Source organism: Alexandromys fortis, unplaced genomic scaffold, assembly GCF_014885135.2.
Source record: "Alexandromys fortis isolate MF-2015 unplaced genomic scaffold, M_Fortis_MF-2015_v1.1 scaffold_15, whole genome shotgun sequence".
In the NCBI taxonomy this organism is placed as follows: domain Eukaryota; kingdom Metazoa; phylum Chordata; class Mammalia; order Rodentia; family Cricetidae; genus Alexandromys; species Alexandromys fortis.
The window spans coordinates 6753207-6773498 of record NW_026067911.1 but is presented as its reverse complement, the minus strand read 5'-3'; the positions used below and the strand labels follow the sequence as shown (position 1 = coordinate 6773498).

Genomic DNA, 20292 nt, shown 5'->3' with positions numbered 1-20292 from the left:
CTCTCTCTCTCTCTCTCTCTCTCTCTCTCCCTCTCTCTCTGTCCCCCCCCTTCACCCTTCCTCCTCCATAACCCCCTGAATAAACATTCAACCTCACACTGCATGTCGTGTCTATCCATGTTTCTGTCTTCTGCCTGCCCGCCATGTGTCTCCCTGCCTGGGACCAGCCATTGCTCTGAGACCAGCAGCCGTCTCTGCCTGGGACTGGCTGCTCCCAGAGCCCGCTGCCTGCCACCACATGGCCCGCCACCACCATTTGGGACCTACAGCATTTTTTAAAAAAGAATAGCATAATGGTGCTGTGACTTGGATGATTCGCCCGCCCCAGACTTCCACCTGGGGCCAGAGTTCCAGCTTTAGGTGCCGTCCGGGACTCTGAGCTCCCTCCTGGGGCAGAATCAGGACTCAAGGACCTTCTCTACAATGACCCACGTGTTCCATCTGCCTGGACACAGCTCCTCCAAACAACAAATCAACTAATCGATAAGAGATACCAGACATTTCCATGCCACAGACATCAGTCAGAAGCAAAGAGACCAGCTATGCCAAGATGTTCCCAGCACACAGCCTTCTTCAGGTTCCCCCCCCCAAAGACGATGCCCACAAATCAGCAGGAAGCAGTTTTGAGAATTCGTTTCCCCAATTCCTTCAAACTGTGGTGTCTAATCTCCTGCTTTTTATTATAAGGAAGACCTGGGAATGTTATGGTTTTCTGTCTCTTTAAGAGACAAGCCACGCCCACTCCCTCCCCCCCCCCTCCGCTGAGGCAGGCTGATCTCCAGCTTCCAGCCTGAGCTTGCTCTCTCTTTTCCATCTTCCTCTCGGAGAGGCAGCTTCGCTTCTGCCTCTCTCCCCACTTCTCTGCTTCCCCCTTCTCTGTCTCTTTCTCCTCCTCCTCTCTCTCTCTCTCTCCCTCTCTCTCTCTGTCCCCCCCTTCACCCTTCCTCCTCCATAACCCCCTGAATAAACATTCAACCTCAAAAAAAAAAAAAGTCTTTAAAATAAAAAAGACTTTCAGAGAAAGATTCCCCACCTCCCTGAGAATAGTCTTTCTGGATTTTTCCAGCTTCTTTTCACTGTTTTCTTCTATTCAAACATTTAAGGCAGCAATAAGAAAAAAACAAACAAAAACCATGTCAAAACCTGTATTGCAGAGTGCAGGAGGAAAAAAACATCTGCGCTCCCCCCCCCCCCCCCCCCCCCCCCCCCCCCCCCGCCACCCCCCCCCCCCCCCCCCCCCCCGTCAGGGGCTGTAAAAGTCAAGAACTCAGGGTGCTGTTAGGGACCCAATGTCCCCTCCCAGAAGAGATGTGTTGAAGTCCTGGCCACGGGTACCTCAGACTGTGACTTTAGAGAAAAGGTCTTCACAGAGGCAATTTAGGTGAAACGAAGGCAAGCATGGCTTTAATTCTACACTGTGTGCCTACTGCCTTTCTAAAAGGAAGGGGATGCAGACATAGCAGAGGGCACAGGAATCATGGGATGTCTTCCTGTCAGCTTCCCTGCAGCTGCAGGCAGAGAGCAACAGTCTTGGGGCTCCTGGACACGCCCCTCCAGCATTGTGTGACATGCCCCCTTCATGATGTTTGGGCTACTTGCTTCAGGGCTCTTACTTACATAACTGTCCTTTGCATGTTTAGTGTGTATGGGTCAGTCAGGATCTTTGATTCATCCTTTGTCATTACTGGGCAGGAGCATCCAGTTTTTATTCAGTTATAAGGTCTACATATTCCTGGCTGTCCTGGGATTGCTGTCCCTGGAGCTGTGTAGACCAGGCTGGTCTGGACTTCACAGAGCTCTGCCTGTGTCTGCCTCCCAAGTGCTGGGGGTTAAGTGTATATGCCACCACACGCAGCCTCACGTATTCTAAATGCAGTGCACCTCTGTGTGATCACCACCAAAGAATTCACATATGATGCAACACTATTTCATGTTAAGGCTCTCCCTTATATACAAAGAATATATAATGTAAAAATAAAATATGTTTGTGTATACAAAGAATATACAGAGAATTCACATTTGATGGAAGGTTATTTCATGTTAAGGCCCTCCCTATGTTTGAGTCCTCACTGTTTTCTGCTTTTGCCTTCGTGGTTTTTATTCCTAAAGTGTTTATTAAACTGTTTGATAAGCTTTAGAATATACAAAGGGCACGAGGGTTCCGCCTTGGGGAACTCTTAGTTGCTGCACGACCGCCTTGTTGCTTTGCCACACAAAGTTTCTCACTGTTCCCCAGCAATGGATCTGAGTTCTGGCCCCACCCCACAGCTCTTACTGCTTTAGTGCAGAGGCCTGACCAAGATTCTATGTGGTCACAGAAGGAATTCTCTGGTCTTCACACCAGGGGGCTCACAGCTGAGGGTCTGTTAGTTTTATCAACCACAACCAGAGGACCTGCTTCTTAACCAGAGGACAGAATGTCAAGGGACCCCCGTTGTCCAACTTCTGAGGGGGAGCAAAGGAAGCATCAGTGTGAATCAGAGCTTACAGATTCATGTAAATTACCCAAAATGGTCTTTTCTCTCCATGTTTCCCACAGGGAGGCAGATATGCGGGCAGGAGGAGGGCCTAGTGGTCAGAGCCATCCACCTGACTGTGTGACTTTGGCCAAGTCCTGGGGTGATGTGTGTTCAGAGACCCTTGGATTCTAATGCTAGGGTCAGAGACCACACCTCAAACCCAGGTCCATTTCAGTTCTTAAAAGGAGCCAGTGGTGTCGGGGCGGCGGTGGGGGTGGGGGACAGATTCCCAGGACTTGGGTGTTGATGGCGGGCAAGCACTCAAGGTGGCTGTAAGGGCCCAATCACCCTTGCCTGTATGCCCAGGCTTTGGGAAGGCTGCCCCACTCTGTGTGCCACGGGGTGTTGTTTTCTAAAGGTTGCTTAAAGAGCATGTTCAGAGATAGGAAATGGAGGAAGAAAGTCTAACCAATACAAACGTCAAAATAACATGACCTCTTGGCCACAAATTAGGGGGCTGGAGAAATGGCTTTCTGCAGCTGGGGTATTTGATGTGCCGAATTTGCTGGGCTGGCAGATTAATCACGTTTGTACTGGGAAAGTATTCCGGGACATTAAAGGATTTATTTGTTTGCTAATCTGCTTCAGGCCCCAGAGGCCTTGTTACAAAATAAGGGGGCGGAAGAAGGAAAGGGGCTGGAGGGAGGGACTGGGAACAGGACAAGGTTTCTTCCCCATTGGGCAGGCAGTTTTGTTAACCCAGGAGGCCAGACCTCAAACGCCATAGGAACCGTGCCATGACTGTTTATAAGACAGACAAAGGAGTTTGTTTGTTCTTTCCCCCAATCTTAACATGGTCCTCCTCGGTAAACACACATAAGCAAGGTTACTTCTTCCTTGTTTTTAAAACTAGGATTTGGAGTGCCTGCGTGACACGTGGAAAAATACACGGAGGATTCTGTGAGATTTACTGAGGACTGCCGGTGGAGGCTTTCATTTGAGGCAGTTCCCTTTCTTCCCATTTTGTAAAAAACTAAACTCTTTTTCCCTCAAATACAAACATTTGCTTCCCTGTTGCCTTTTCCCCCTACGGACAGGCTACCAAGAGCACTAGCCAAACAGTCCCCTAATCTCTTTTCCAAAGACTATAACCTTCTTTTGGCAAAGCAGAGATTTTATTTTGTCCCCCGGCACCTTGACAATGCTCAGAAAACATAATCCCCCCCTTAAAATGGAACCTGAGCCTTGCAATCCAAGTGACGGTATTAAAGGACAGTTAAGCTTTTTCCAGCGAGGCACTTCCTTCCTTGTGGTCCTCACAGAAAAGTCGGCTTTATTTTTAGTACTATCCTGGCTCCTGGTATTGTGTTTGTGCATATAATCCCTTCACAATAACGATAGCTGTCTGGTGCACGTCCCTCTCCACCCCCCCCCCCCAGGAACTCAAAGGTCTTTACAGACGTTAATTAATTCTCCCAGCACCCGGGTGAGATGGGTGAGGGTTCCATTCCGATTTCTGTATTATTATTCCCATTTTGTGATTTTGCCAAAATTCTTTTGCCTTCTTCCCCGGTGTGCTTCCGAATGGAATTCATCCTCAGTGCTGAACTGGCTGGTCAAGTCCACAGGGAAGGCAGGAACCAGAGTAAAAGGAAACAAAAGAGGAGCGTGAGCACACTGTCAGGAAGGCTGGGCTGCTGGCACACAGGGCGCAGGGTGTGCGGTCTCCCTGGCTTCTCCACGGATGCACCAGGAAGTAAGAGAAGAGGGACTTACTGACCTCTCCTTCCCCCAGAGCAGAGCAGAGCGGAGCGGAGCAGAGCAGAGCAGAGGTCGAGGAACAATGGTAGACAAGGTGCTCCTTAACTAACAAAGAAGCAGCAGAGAGACTTCTTAGATTCCCAGCAAGGACATTTTGGGAACTGCTGCTTCGGGGTCTCTGCCCTAGCAGAGCATTTGACACCCCCGGTTCTCATCGGTAATGGGCTCTCCTAAGGTGGGAATGTGTCTCTGGAACCCTGGTCAGGTGAAATGGACTGATGCCGTTGACTTTTCTCCTAACAGAGGAAAAACTCTTTAGAGGGCAAGGATAGTTGGTTAAAGAACTTAGTCCAGGGCCGGCAAGACGGCTCAGCTGCGGAACCTTCCCTGTGCAAGCCTGACAACCTGAGTTCAATTACCAGAACCTCCGACAAAGGAGACAACAGAATCCTCTAGAAAGTTGTCCTTTGAACTCTAGATGCCCACAGTGGCACAAGCATGCTTGCACTACACAGGCACAAACACAAAAACTACTAACTTTCAGTTTTTTTAAAAGTAAAAGCACAACTAACTCCTCTACAATAAAAAACGGTTGAGACTATTGACAAGTGACATCATAGCAGAGGGAACAATGGGCTCAGGGGTCCCAAGGAAGGTCACGGACTGGTTCTTGCAGTAGAGCAATAAGGACCTGGAGGCACACAGAGGAACAGATGTGTGAGCACGGGTAGCCAAGATGGACAAATCCATCACAGGACAAATCCATCGCAGGATTCACCAGGGAGCTGGGAAAACACTTGAGGAGGTAAAATTTGCAGAATGAACCTCTGGATAGTATTTGGAAAAAAAGATGTGAATTGTGTCTGAGCCAGAATGTGACGTTGTTAGAGCTGACAGCCAAGTCTAGGAGTGTGTATCAAGTGGCAAGCCTTGCTATGAAGTTTGTGAGAAGCATCCACCAGGCCTCCGAGACCAGATGGAGCAAGGGTATCGAGCAGGCCTGTGTGCTGAGGCTGCAGGTTCATATTGCTGGCTGTGTATTTTCACATACTGGCCTGAACCTACACAAACTTCCTAATTTTACGTTTTCTTTTTACTGAGGTTCACTTTTGAGTTCTGTCATCTTCTAAAGATCCAGCTGAAAGTCGTATTGCTTCCTGTTTCTGCTATGTATTGCCACTTCAGCGAATTAAGTGATACAAACCGACTGTTAGCTCGCAGGATTGAAATGGATCCTTAAGCCAAGTTATGCTTAACTGAGGGGTTACTAAATCAATCTGGAGACTCTAGAACTTTCTTGCCTTTTCCGGAACCCTGCTCTCCCTGGCTTGCAGCCCATCTTTCAAGCACAAAGCCAGCTGTGCATCTTCACAGTTCTTTGGAGCCTTGTGACCACAGCAGGACGACCTAGCAAGTCCAGGACTGTCACCTGGGCCTTGCATCCAGTTTAGGTTAAGAGGACCTTTTGTAAGTTGAGAGGCTTTTTGTAAGGAGCTCATTCTAACTCACACAGAGGAGCATGCTTTGGGGTTTTGCCTTCCAAAAAAACTGCACTGATGGCTGTCATTTCTATTGTTTTTCATGTTTCTATTTTAATGTTCAGCTTTTCCCTGGGGCTAACTCCCTCGCCCACCACAAGTGGAATGCTTAATCCAGCCGTGTCATTCACTGCGTGGTACTCATGAACCCACTCATCTTCACATCTATGTAACGGCTTTTCCTTTGGCCAAGGGATCATTTTAATTGTTTATGTGCTGATCCTATACTGGGTTTCGGTTTCTCTGTGATGTAGTTAGAAAGCATGGATCACATATTTCTGCAAACAGCCGTGCTTGAGACTGTGAGGTGCTGGGGTTTGCTGTTCAAACACATTTGCCTTGGATTGTTATTCTATTTTGGGATAAGGTATCAGGTCAGAGAAGAACTTTTCTTCCCTTTTTAATAGTAATGTTTTATTATGTGGAAAAGATACACAGATTTAAATCACCCTTCATGTTATGTGATCGAGCTGTTTAGAATACTGTCATTATGTAAATAAGGTTGTCGGCTTTCCCTTTGCCATTCCTCCCCAAGGATTTGCAGAATAAAGTAGGATTATTGAATCTGAATCTAAAGGTAGTGCCTGGAGGGATTACCTTTGTTAATTCCTATTCTTAGTTTAGACTATTTTTTCCTGTTTTTGGAAAATACTTCTCCCCTGCACTGTTAAAGTTGTTTTTTTTTTTTTGTCCCTACTAATTATTGGCATAGTCTCTGCTGGGTTCATGTGTGGGACTTCAATCTGTGGTTATTCCCCACTCAAAGGTAATCTTAATTCTGTTTGCACACCTCTCATGATGAGAACTGTACCGGCACAGGAGTTTAGCTGCTATCTTGAGTCTACTCTTTAGCCCTACCCTTCTGGTACTCCTTCTCTTCTTGAGTCTTAGTGTGCACACGGGTCAGCGTCAAGGCCCGGGGTCAGGAGCTGTGAAACACCACTACTGAAGCACAGCCGTCCTGTGGTTTTCAAATAAGGAATTTATTTGTGTTGTCTGAGATATACCCAGATTGGCTTGGGAGGAACAAGCAAGTAAACAGAGCATTAAGCTGTCAAACATCCCTGAACTCACTCCAGAGAGTGATCAGGTGCGTATTTGCACTTCTAGACAGGACTCCAGGAGGGCAAACAACCAAGTACCCGAGGCCTCCACTTTCAGAAAGTTACCTAGTCACAGACCAGAAGATAACTTCATTCCAGATTTCTATAGTTGTCTTCTCATTAGGATACATCCCAGCAGATACTTGAGCCTGCAATCCCAGGACTTGGGATCCGGAGACAGGAGGCTCGCCCTGGGTTCAAGACCAGCTTGGGTCCTAAAGTGAGACCTAGTCTTAAGCAAAAACAAACTATACATTTCTCTGAAAACTATTTCACATATCAGAGATAAAAACTGAAGGATTTTAAAGAAAGATCAGGGTGAGCTATCAGACACGAAGATAAAAAGTGGAGGCTGTTTTTTAAATTTCAGTGTTAGCCAGAAAAAGATCCAAATTATTTAAACCTTTTGGAACACTTACTGACATCAATATCAAATATTCTTGAAATGCCAAAAAAAAAAAAAAAAAGTACAAGGACAAACTTCTGACCAGATGCAAAAAAGTAATCCATATGAAGCCAAGAAGCTGGTCACTTTTGTGTTAAATAGGCCATGACCTGTATGTACTATGTATGCATTCCACCACAACAAATACAAATAGTAGGATCATGCATCACTTGTCCATCAACATGAGCCTGTGGGATCAGAAATGAAACCTTTCAAAGCTGGCCTGGTCTTTTGAGTGCTTTGTAACACTTTTTATTGGTATAAAACGGACACAAGTCAACTAAGACTATCGTTTGGGGTGGGTTCCTGGAACCTTGACTAGGGGTGAGGGGGAATGGAGAAAAGACAGACACCCAGACACGTGCAGGAAAGCTGCGGCCAGGTGGGGGTGTGCATGCTGATGGAGGACACTTACTACTGCTAGCAACCCAGAATCCACTGTTTATTCTGCAGAGCACACGTGAAGGGGCTGGCTAGTCTTGGTAGGAGGTACCTAATAGGCGAGCAGGCTCAGGCTGTAAACACCAGGGAGAAGGAAGCTGCAGTCACTTGTTTACACTGGAAGCCCCAGGAAGTTTAGCCACTCATCTCGAGCATGGCCCATATGAATGCTTTGCCAACTGACTATGGGGATAAGGGCTTAGGAATCTTTATCATGGCTGTGTCTATGTCAATGATATAGTCACTCAGAACTTTACCATTCAGAGCTTCCTTTATCTTCAACAACTGGTGCTCTGAAATCTTAAATCTCAATACCACCACTGCCTGGCTCTAAAATCTGTTCAAACGCTTACCTTCCAACTCCTTTCTTTGCACTAACACCACACCACTACTGCCCCACCATTTTTTGCAAGAGGGTTTATGCAGTATTAAAGTGTCAAGGAATCTAGAGGATATATACCTAGAGGCATCAACATACATATTTAGAATACAACAGAGTTATAGGTAAAATGTGTTAGTTTTTAAACTACATTTATTTGTGTGTTCATGCATGCCATGGCGCACATATGAAGGTCAAAGGTCAGCTTGATAGGTTCTCTCTGTCCACCAGACAGCAACCTCAGGTTGTCAGGGTTGGTGGCAAATGCCTTTACCTGCTAGGCCATCTCAATAGCCCTGTTTGATTTCCTTACAATATTGTAGCAAAAGCTGAGGGTCCTGTTCTGGGCTCAAACTGGCCCACACTTTAACTTTTCTAAGCCTTTTTTTTTTTGTAGGTGATAATTTCATGCTTCCTGGCCATAAATGCAGGTGTCACCAGCAGTGAAAACTACACATTTACTAAACCTGGCTGGCTTTTTAGAGTGCAGATTTGGGAGAGGAGATGTGGCTTGGCTGGTAGACTTGCCTAGCATGCGCTGGGTACAATGTCCAGCACTGCATAAACAGCACAGTGAAAACATTTGTAATCCCAGCACTTGGGAAGCAGAGGCAGCAGACTCGGGAGTTTAAGGTCACCCCCGGCTATACACAGAGTTGGAGGTCAACCTAGGCATCATAAAATCCTATCTTTAAAGCAATGACCTGGCTAATTCTGGAGTACAGAAATAACGCAGGGGTGAATGTATACTGTTGAAAATCAAGATGGTCTGAATTCATGCCCAGAGATATGTTTATTGTACTTGAATGATTCAAAAACATTTAGGGGAGGCTCTTCAACTCCAATGAGGATATTTCAAACATTTACCTATTAAGAAACTGTAAACACTCAAGACAAAATTTGCAAACTTTTCTCTACAAAATATACGCATGTAAGTATGTATTTCTTAGATGGTGTGTAGCCCACTCTTTTCTTGGTAATCTTCATAAAAGCGCATCAGTGACTCTGGGATTCTAGGTGTCACAATGCTCAAGGCTTGAGTGAAATGCTTCTTCATAATGCGGTCAGCTTTAATGTCTTCTTCCAGGGCTAGGAGAGCGGCCTCCTTACAGACGGCTATGATCTGAAATTGAACAAGTAAAATGAGGGAGAAAGCAGTTAAGCACTCCTTTGTCAACAAATTGTTTTCAACATATTTATTTGTGGTGTGACATTTAAAAAAATCTTTTACATTTGATATTATACTATAATTACACCTTTCCCCCTACCCTTTCTTGTCTCTTTAAAACCTATCATGTACCCTCCCCCCATCTTTCAAGTTCACGCCCTCTTTTCTTTGTTATTTGTGTGTGTGATGGGAATAGGGGTGCGATTCTAAATACGTACATACAACTTGCTCCGTCTGTATAGTCTTATTTGTATGTATGTTTTCATGGTCGACCATTAGGAACTGGATGACCAATTGGGTGCTCTCAGCATTGTTTAGTTGCTGTGTATGGTTAAGGTCTTGTGGGCTTTCCATATTAGCATGTCTATAAGGTTGTCCTTGTTGAGGTCACATTCAGGCAGCCATGCTGATGAGACTTCATATTGGGTATAGCTTCTGACACGTGGTATGACTTCTGCATTATGAGCATATCCCTGTGGGAGTTACTCAACTTAAGGCTTGGTTTTTGATGGTGCAAAAAATGGACCCAGGGCCTTACATGTTAGGCAAACCCTCTTTAAGCATAAAAATAGAAAAAGCAATCATATCAGAGTGTTATTTCCAGAGCAGACCAGAACCAGCACAAAGATGGATGACCAGCATCTCCCGTTGACTGTGTGGATCGGATGTGCCACCCTACTTCTATCCCCACTCCCAACACAGGATCGCCTGTGAGCTGGAGAGAACCCTTAGTAGAGGTACCATGATGCACAGTGGGCCTGCTAATCAGCACTCTTGTCAGGCACAAAGTTTATACGCTGCTTTGCTGTATGATCAGAATAGGCAGCATTCCTTTCTCACATCTCTTTCATGAGCTCTTGACTCCTGGTAATATCAGAGGAGTGGACTGTTTCCTCAGGGAGGGAAGGTGAGCATGTGAGAGGGAAATGCTAGAAAAGAACAGTTCTCTGGATTTCAGAGAGCAGAAGCTGGCCCAGGCCACTGTCATTTCAAACTGTATTGATGTGGTGAACAAGCTTACTGGATGAGAAGAGGATTTCAATTTTCAGGGCAATTGGGAAAACAGTGAGCAATACCAACCACATAGTCTGCCCATTTACTGCAAATGGTTCCTCTGGTTAGCTGGGCTAATGGTGCCAAAGCGGTTGAATAGTTTTCTAGGGGACTTAGCAGCATGTTTAGACAGTTTTCAAACACACACACAAGGCAGGGATTGATTGAGTTGAGTGGCTTTGTCAAATTCCAATAATGTAACTATTAGTTCTGGGCTTCATTAATGAGCACATAAGCTAACTGCATTGACATGATGTCAATGCTTTTCTGAAAATAGAGTGGCCACCAAATTGCTAAGGCAGAAAACACAGCAAACGCTCCCTGGTGATCTCAGTGGAAATTTGAGCCTCCACAAAAGGAGGTGAGGGACCTCAGCTAAGAAGCATGTCTTTCATCTTGACAAGGTTTGAAGTGTCACTGGAGAAGCAGGGAATGCTGGGTGCTGGAGTATCCCTTCCGCATACTTCACAGTGCAGGGAATATCTTCAGAGTGTGGCTCTTTGATAAGGGAGAGCAAAGTGCTAGGCCTTGGGTCCATAACATTTTCCTTATCTCACCTGAGTCTTATACCAGAAAACACAGAGCCCAGCACATAATTATTCTGACTATCTCCCGTAAGTGCTAGACAGACATTTCTTTACTCCTTCATTTGCTGTTACTGATACTCAGGTTTTGCACCCGACTGAAGCATGTACTGAACCACAGGAAACATATGTGATGTGGTGTTGGGGAGGGGAATGTGGTAAGACAAGAGACGCTAAAAAGGATGCCTGGAACCTGTAAGTTCTGGGTTCTCATGGTCAGAAGGTAGATGGATAGCACCATGGCACACTGGGGCAAGGGAATCAATGGTCTGATCTACCAGGCTTCTTGTTAGCATGCATGCAATGATTAAACTGGGACAGAAAGAAATGACTACCCTGGCTGCTGAAATGCAAATGCTTATAACTTGAGGTTCTTACTATGTATCATTATCTGAGAGTGGCCTTGATTTATTAAATTTCATTTAATAAAATTTCATTTATGTTGTGGGGATAGACCTTTGAAAGACTCCACTGGGAAATATCTGGATTAGAAGGGATGTTCTGTAGAACCTTGGAAGGAAGACAACGTGAGACAGGAGCTGAAGACCGGGCCTCATGGCCCCATGCTGCCACAGAGCCCCAACACAGAGGAGTAAACTGCAAGCTTTATGAGGTGTTCAGGTAACTCAACTCATGGTTCTCAGTTCATCTCTAGATAAAATATTACCACAATGTACCAACTAGACACCTCTGGAAGGAGCTGCTACTCTATTTCCTACTGGTAAGTTTAGCACTCACTTCGACAACTTTTACCTTGTTTCTTTATCATGATAGGGAATGCTTGGAAGAAGCAATTACATAATCCTTTCTGTAAAAAAAAAAAAAAACCTAATCTTTTGCTTTCCTACCACATTTACTTAAGCAATATACAACCAACAATAGGACAGTATGGATTCCTTAGCTAGGCTTCCACTTTTCAGTCAGTACCAAGGGGCTAGCTGCTCCAGGCAGCAACTACAGAAGGTCAACTACAAGATTCAGGGTGTAAGGAACTGTCTCTGTCTTCCTGTCCCCACACACCAGCAGGGGATAAACACAGGTTGACTGTCAGGAAGGAAAAATCATGGTATTTTGTGTGGAAAGAAGACATTGTCATCTTGTAAACCAAAGCATGAAGAACAGAATTTACACTTATACTTACACACACACACACACACACACACACACACACACACACACACACACACACGATTAGATGAAACAAAAGTGAGCAAAGATAGTTGGAGAGGTCTCTCAATGGTAAAGGTCTCTGCACAAGGCTGAGTTTAATTTCTAGAGCCCATGGTGGAAGGAGAGAACTGACTTTTAAAATTTGTCCTCTGACTTCCATGTGTGCTATCGCTTCAGAAACCAAAAAAAGGATAATTAGGATAATTTTGAAAGGAGCTTTTGAAGTCACCAATAGCAGCAAAACTGCTGATACCAGTCCCCTGAAGCCCTTAACCCAACCTGCTGACACTAAGGTCCTCTTTCTTTTCACTTGTTCCGCACAGAAGATCTCCAGTAGGAATCCAAAGAAGTGTTGTGATTACCAGCTCTTTTCTTCTAACCTAAATAAAGGGTGGGTCTGGAAACGGATATACTTCACGACCAGGGGTTTCCTCTTCTGTTCTAGAGACCACCCTGGCAAGACTTCCAAGATAGCATATTTCTCAAAAAAAAAAAAAAAGCAACTCAGCTCCATGGACCAAGCCAACATGGGTGATATCAATGGTCAGTACTCCATGATCAAAGAATTTAAGCCAACATAAAACACATTCTGTTCTACCCAGGAACAGGTAGAGGAAGGGAAGCTGACGGACTTTGCAGTTCAGCAATGACAGCTGCTCAATCTGCTCTAATCTTAGTGTTTTGTCCCCAAGTGTGGTGGACACTACAGGCCCACAGGGAGTGGTATTCAGGAGGTATGGCCTTGTTGGGAAAAGTATGACACAGGGGAGGGGGAGGCGTTCAAATGCTCAAACCAAGCCTAGTGTAGCTCTCTTCCTGTTGCCTGAGGATCCAGGTATAGAACTCTAGGCTACCTCTCCAGCACCATGTCTGCTGCCTGCATGCAGCCACACTTTCTGCCATTGTTGATAATGGACTAAAGCTCTAAACTGTAAGCCAGATCCAATTAATATTTTCCCTAATAAGGAGAGTTGCTATGGCCATGGTGTCTTTCCACAACAACAGAACTTTGACTATGACACCAAGATTCACACACTGGAGCCTAATCTCTAAGACAGCAGCACTGGAATGCAAACCACTAGATCTCCACCTGCATGGGCAGGCCTAATACCCTATAGAAGGGTCCTCAGAGCTGGTTAGATCCATCTACTACATGAAGACTCAAGTGAGAAAGTTCTGTCTTGGAGGAACAAATCCACATGCCTGGTTTGGGGTTCCACAGGCACCCAATTAGCCAGTTAATCCAACACAGGTCCCACAGAACTCTTCTCCCCTCCTAATTTTAGCAGATCACCAATACGTTGTTTTATTACTGGCCTTTTCTGTTTCCTTTGGAAAAAACTTTTTATTATATTTGATTATTATTTCTGGAGGTGGTGTGTGCATGCTACAGCACAAGCGTGGAGGTCAGAGAACAAAGGGTAGAAGTCAGTTCTTGTGTGCAGTGCCCTGGGGATTGACCTCAGGTTGTCAGGCTTAGCAACAAGCTGATGATCTTCAGCATGGCTATACCAGAAAACTTGCTCAAAGCCAACAGTGCAGTTCTTTTCCATTTTATATCCTTTCAAACTCTGTTCTCTTGTATTTCAGAATAGAGACCAAAGGAAAGGGGCTGAGGGCAGATGTAAGGGCAACGGACCTGCTGAGGAGCTAAGGAGAGGACAAGACAAGAGCCATAGCTCCCCCTTACTCATGCTTCGTACTAAGCATGTTTGTAACTATCATCAGTTCTACATGTTCAGCTATGGCACTGTGGTCAGGATCTGTAGAGCCTTTACGTGTATTGTATATACTCTTGCCAATAATACTTTTAAGTTTCCGAAACAAAGAGGAATCAACAACAAACACTGTTTCTTACCACGCTGTGTTTTGGTCTGGAGTGCTACTATGGCTTCAGTCACTTCTGCATCTCTGTTGAGAACACAAGTGTACTCTGAGGGTATTTCTTTAGGTTATTAAGATTTGTCACACAGGGATAGGGATGTTTTTGCAAAAAAGTACAGTAATATATATTAGTCTGGAGGGCTTAAATGGAAGTTTGCTAAAAGCAAATATGCAGATGGGTATTCCCCTGGGGAAGGAATCCTGTAACAAGGAACCTGTCCTTGGCCTTTTTCCTGCAGTAAGCATTGGGAGGGTGAGCACATTTTCTAGATAAAGTTGCCTACATGTCTCTCTGGGAATCAGAAATAACAAGGAAAGGCTTTCAGTCTAACTACGATTGTATGGTAGTTTATATAATAAAGTCCATAAAAAGAAAATTCAATGAGACGAGCTTGTGTGTGAGATCTGGACTGACCACCTGACAAAGCACACAAACATTACCCATCATGCCCCAAACCAGACAATGTCCAGGACTGTTTTAGTCACTGGGATTCATTTCAATTTTTCCCTTTTTCCATGAGGCCACAGAAGAACTCTGCTGAAAAGATGTGTAGATAAATGGATGACTTTGACTCACAGTCATGAATATTAGATTAGACTGCTCAGAAAGTTTTCTAACTGCTCTAGCAAAGAGGATTTTAGAAGCCAGGCTTAATTTCTTCAGCATCCTGACCTTACCCCCGATAGTGCAGGCTACATATTTTAAAGGAGTTATCAGCAAACTGTCAGAATGGTGTGGGTGGGTGGGGTACAATAGGCTACAAAATGAGTGTGTAATAGTCTCTTTTGACTAAACAATCAATGCCTAAACTTTCATAGGTGCCTTGCTGTGAGGTTGAAAATGTGTTTGTGGGAATAAGAAAATGAGACAAAAACTATGGGACTGTGCTAAGCTCTTTCTGTCAGATCCAGACTAAGATGTGTTTACTTCGGCAGCTACCATACTTTATTTGATGTCTATATATCACAAAATTTCTTTCCATTCATTTAGCAATTAAAATATATCTGCTGGCGTAACAAGAACTCAAGACAAACAAAAACACCATGTGAAAGAGTGAATTTGAGATGGACACCTAGGAGGAAAACTCTGTTATTAAAAACATCTACAAATACCAGGTTCACCTAACAGAGAGGAAAGTAGTCAGCAGTGGAGAGGCTCAAGCGAGTACAAATTTCATTTTCTGTGTGCACTCTGCAGTAGCAGTACCCTTAACAACACACAGTAATACAGCTGTAGCAGGCTGCATGGCGAAGCAGTGCCCCAAGATGAGAAGGTGGTTGACCAGTGAGCCTTGGGAAATGTAATCACTTCACTACTAGATGCAAAAGGGCAGAAGAGGCAATTGTGTGGAATTCTGAATGCCATAAAGAATAAATAATGTTGCACTTCACTGTGGGAGAAAAAAAATGAAATCTCTTATATATAAACTCTGGTTCTTTCCCCAATCTATCAGAGCAGTAGGGTTTGAACAGATGTCTTGGCATAGCAAGTTAGAAGCAGGACAACAGCAAAAACTAAAACCAACACAGCTTTTGAGCAGACAGTAAAAGTTTTTAAAAACGTGATAAGTAAGTCAAGGTCACCACTGTCTAATAAAAAGTAGTCAATAGAAACAAGTTGACCATGCTTGGCAGTTTGCTGGCCTTTATCCCCTGTGTACTAGAGCCCTCTCTTTTATTGCTTGTTTCAGCTTCACAAGTGGAACTGGGGAACTGGCTTCTTTTCTGGTGCATTTAGCATCAGAAACAGTAACTTAAGCAGTTGTTTCCATTTCCAGGCATGGCCTGGGTGAACCTGCTTTCTGCTACCAGACAAGCACAGGAAAACACGCACACAAGTAGGTTGAATGTATGGGAATGTGGCGGGGTGGTGTGGGGGTGGGGAATCTGCTTTCTGCCTTAAACACCAAGTGACACAATCAATAAGTGAGCCACCCTGCAGACCTTAGCCTGGACAGAGAACAGAGGCAGATCTGGAGATAATAGAATCAGGCTCAATGGGCAGAAAAGAACAAGGTGACTTTAGACGGGAAAAGTCCCCCCCCCCCCCAACTACAACCTGGCTGTCCTAGAACTCAGAGATCCGACTGCCTTGCCTCTCCAGTCCTAGGATTAATTAAAGGCGTGTGCTACCATGCCCGGCTACTTTTTTTTTTTTTGAAGGTTTATTTTGTGCCCAAGAGTGTTTTGCCTGAATGTATATATATGTACTAGGTGTGCCTGGTGCCTGGTCAGAAAGGGGAGTTGAATCCCCTGGAACTGGAGTTCTGTTATCTCTGCGGGAGCTGGAAACCAAACAAGTGCTGCTAACCACTGGGCCATCTCTCCAGTTCCCTTTTAAAATTTTGATGGCGAATGAAGTGCCTGTGTTTCATGTGCTCTTATCACCAAGCTACACATTTTTAGTATATCAAAACATCTCCACCCACCAGGGTCTTATGTATCATAGCTGGCTCTGAACTTGCAGGAGCTGAGAATAATGTTGATTCTCTTGCCTCCACTTCTCCAGTGCTGGGATCACAGGCAAACTCCATCATGCCCTGTTGTGCTGGAGGCCAAACCCTGGGCCTCCTTCATGCTGGGCAAGCACTGTACCATTTGAGTTACATCTCAACCACCATCCTTCTCCGTTGGAAAAGTATTTCACTGAAAAAACCTCTAAGTGGTGAGGCAAGAACTGAAGTTTAGAGTAATAATACCTAAGTATGGTCTTATGCTGAATTCTCTTGCAAACAATCTTCACCACAGTTACTACATCTGGGCTTAAAGTCATATACTTTAGAATGCCATGCATAGCACTCCGTTAAAAAAAAGCAAAAATGTCTATAAGACACATTCACACCCAATGACAGAGATGGGGAAAACATTTGGTGGTTTAACTTTGTTGATTAAAAGCTACTCTGAACTCATGCCCTTCTTAACAGCACTCCTCAGGACATACAGAACATACATGGCAGTTCAACTTCCAGCATACCGGCGTGATAGTGACTTCAGAGTGCAAAGGTACAGACATACTGCTGCTCCGTGCTGGAGCTGTTGAGCTGCCCCCTCAGGCTTCCGACTGCACTCAAGACAGACCCTTCCATCCCTTGCAGCTGCACAATGAGCTCACAATGGCCCAGAAGCTGTCTGTACTACTCCTGCTGTTTGGCAGGAAGAAAGCACACCATCTAGCGAGGCCTAATCTCAGCTTCTTTGTATTTCAAGTGTAGTAAAGAGCTTTTAAAAAAATCCACCAAAAGAAACGGGCCATAGTGCTTAAAAATTCTTGTATTCTCAGAAAGTGGTTTTGTTAAAAGCGTCTTCTGTCTGGAACACCTGTGACCTGTTGAGCTTAATTGGGCTGCAGCTGGCGCCGATTGTGGCGCTGCCGCTGGAGCACCGGCGCGGACATTGTGCTGTCCTGGCTCACCCGCCCCCTTCTCTTTTCTTTTCACTTTCACAGTCCTGAGACCTCCTTCCCCAGTGTGCTGGAGGGATTAGGAACCCAGTGAGAGTGGTGTCTTGCTGTTCCTGAACAGCATGCTCTGGAGGTGCTTCAAGGAGGCTACCTGGGAGATTATGCTCCTGTGCAGGGAGGGGGCGGGCCACTGAACTGCTGAACTGACGCTGAAAGGCCAGCTTGAAAGGTGGGTCTGGGGCAGCGCAGCAGGCTCGGCGGGAGTAGGGGCAGTTGAAGTGGGGCTTTCACAGATTCAGGGAGGCAAGCCCAGCACTGCCGCCAGCAGCTGAGGGAGCCACGCTGCCTTGCAGAGGGAACTAATTAATTAAGGGTCGCTCACAGCACCTATCCTTTAAAATGTTTCTTCACTAGAAAAACCTCTAAGTGGTGAGGCAAGAACTGAAGTTTAGAGTAATAATACCTAAGTATGGTCTTATGCTGAATTCTCTTGCAAACAATCTTCACCACAGTTACTACATCTGGGCTTAAAGTCATATACTTTAGAATGCCATGCATAGCACTCCGTTAAAAAAAAAAGCAAAAATGTCTATAAGACACATTCACACCCAATGACAGAGATGGGGAAAACATTTGGTGGTTTAACTTTGCTGATTAAAAGCTACTCTGACATGGTTAAATAACATTGCTTTTGGAGCAAAACCTTTCATTTTCACAAGGAAATGCCTGCAATGGCTTTTTTTTTTTTTTTCCAAATTTACACATCATCTGGGCACTTGAGAAGGTTGATGCAGACTTAGTCTTAGGCTAGCCTGGTCTACACAGTGAGTCTTAGGCCTGCCTGGGCTCAAGACAAAAGAAAACACACACAAAAAAATTTACACACAGATCAAGTATCCTGCAGAAGTTCTGGGCTGCAAAGAGCCGGAATATTATTTGTTCCTATGGAATTTCAAGTGTTTCTACTTTCAATGGAACCATCATAACAAGATAAAAGAGGGCTATCTTTGGTTTTGCAAAGAAAACTATCATGGAAATGAACAAGGCAGGAAGCACTCCAGTGCAATGTTAAGATGGACTAGCTGGCAGAAGCTCCGTTCTCTGGTCTCAAAGAATCTGACTGCCTACAAGGCAGCAGGATCCAGGGAACACATCAGTAAAACCCAAAGCTCATGTTAAAGCAAGGTGCACAGGGCTTCTCTCTAGTCTTCCTTCAGTGTAGTACTAGTGCCTCAGCGGCAGGTGTTTCATGACCCACAAATAACTCTGGTTTCAGATTCTAACTAATTGCCTGCTGCTTGAACTGTTTCCACTACCACAATTGTCAAGATTTAGAGTTACCTATGCTAAATGGCTATTCTCTACAAGTTCTGTGAAGGCCTTGCAGGCTCAGCCGTTTTACTCCCAAGACACACTAGGTTAGAACATTAGACCTCCTGCTGTTTATCATCTCTGAAGATACACATGAGCTAGCTTTTGCCTTTTTGTCCTCAAGATAATTCCTTACCTAGAGTAAAAGAGCATCATCATCCTGGGCACAATGAACAAGCTATGATGCCGTGTCATTTATGAGACCTTGCTTGCTGGGAGAGTCCTAAAGCAGGCACCAGAGTTTTTGTTGTTTCTGAGACAGGTACTCTTTATGTAGCTCCAGGACTCCCTAATAAATCTGGAGGGTCTGATCCTCTATGCCAGTATTCTGGAACCGTGGATGGAAGCGGCTGCTGTTGAGGTAGTTTTAATGTGTGCTATGTTTTCATCTTTATTGCCAGTCATTCTCTTTCCTGTGTGCTGGCCTGATGATCAGCAGCTGACTGGACACCACTCATTACACTCACTCAAGACGGATGTGAGATGTACTTCTGTATAGTATGACTTTTATTGGTTGATGAATAAAGTTGTTTTGGCCAATGGCCTAGCAGAGTAAAGCTAGGTGGGAAATCCAAAGAGAGATACATATAGAGTAGGCAGAGTCAAGGAGATGCCATGTAGTTCCTGAAAGAGACAGATGCCAGAACCTTAATGGTAGGCCATAGACTCATGGTACACAGATTAAGAGAGATGGGTTAATTTAAGATGTAAGGGCTAGCTAGAAATACACCTAAGCCAAACACCAAACAATGTTGCAATTAATATAGTTTCTGTGTGATTATTTGGGTCTGGGTGGCCAGGAAACCAAAAAGCAGTCTTTGCTTACAACATAGCGCTCACCATCTGACATGTATAAGACCAAAAAAAAAAGAAAAAGAAAAAGAAAACCCTTAAAAATAGTGCTTCTGGACCCACAAAAAACAGGAGTCAATTGGAGCATCTTGGTACCTGCATTTTTTTTCAGACAGGCTCTGTTTGCTGGAGGTGAGCAGAGGCATGGCTCCTTTCAAAGAAGGCTTCCTGACTCAGCATTAGCAGCAAAACCTGTATGGCCTCTTTAAAAGACAGCTTCCTGGTTTATGCTGGCAGCACCAACTCTGGATCTTTCATGAGGTCCTGGGGTTTATGAGCAGTGGATCAAAAGCTGCTTAATGGCAACACAGACCCAATGCGACCCTGGAGCTGGGGTGGTGAGCATGGCTAGTAGGGGCAGTGAACATTCTGCAGGACACAGAAGAAAGTGACTGACAAACTGACAATACAGGCAAAACAGTCTTTCAAATTTTCTGCTTCATGAAAAAGTCTGCCAGATACTATACACTGCATATGGATGCTCCAACGTTACAGAAGAACTTTGAGTGACTGTCCGGGCAGCGAGATGTCTCTGTCAATTCTAGAGTTTTGGAAGTTGCTTACAATGTACTTCCTGTTGTATCCTTCTGGGGAATTTGGTGGAGTTGAAGACATATAGATTTTCTTAGTGATGATAAAAGGTAAATTAGATATAAAACTTTAAACTGTATTAGAGATAGGATA

General features: G+C 44.7%; 1 protein-coding gene across 4 annotated transcripts in view; it reads right to left on the bottom strand.

The window, feature by feature from the left end:
* Positions 1-8900: 8900 nt before the first annotated feature.
* Afg2a (AFG2 AAA ATPase homolog A) overlaps positions 8901-20292 on the bottom strand; it is a 155106-nt gene continuing 143714 nt past the window's right edge. For 3 of the 4 annotated variants that reach the window (XM_050138278.1, XM_050138279.1, XM_050138281.1), the window contains one exon: positions 8901-9249. In XM_050138278.1, coding sequence (XP_049994235.1) covers positions 9073-9249 — 177 coding nt within the window. In that variant the 3' untranslated portion in view covers positions 8901-9072. The remainder of the gene's footprint in view (positions 9250-20292) is intronic. The other variant, XM_050138280.1, reaches the window with a different exon arrangement.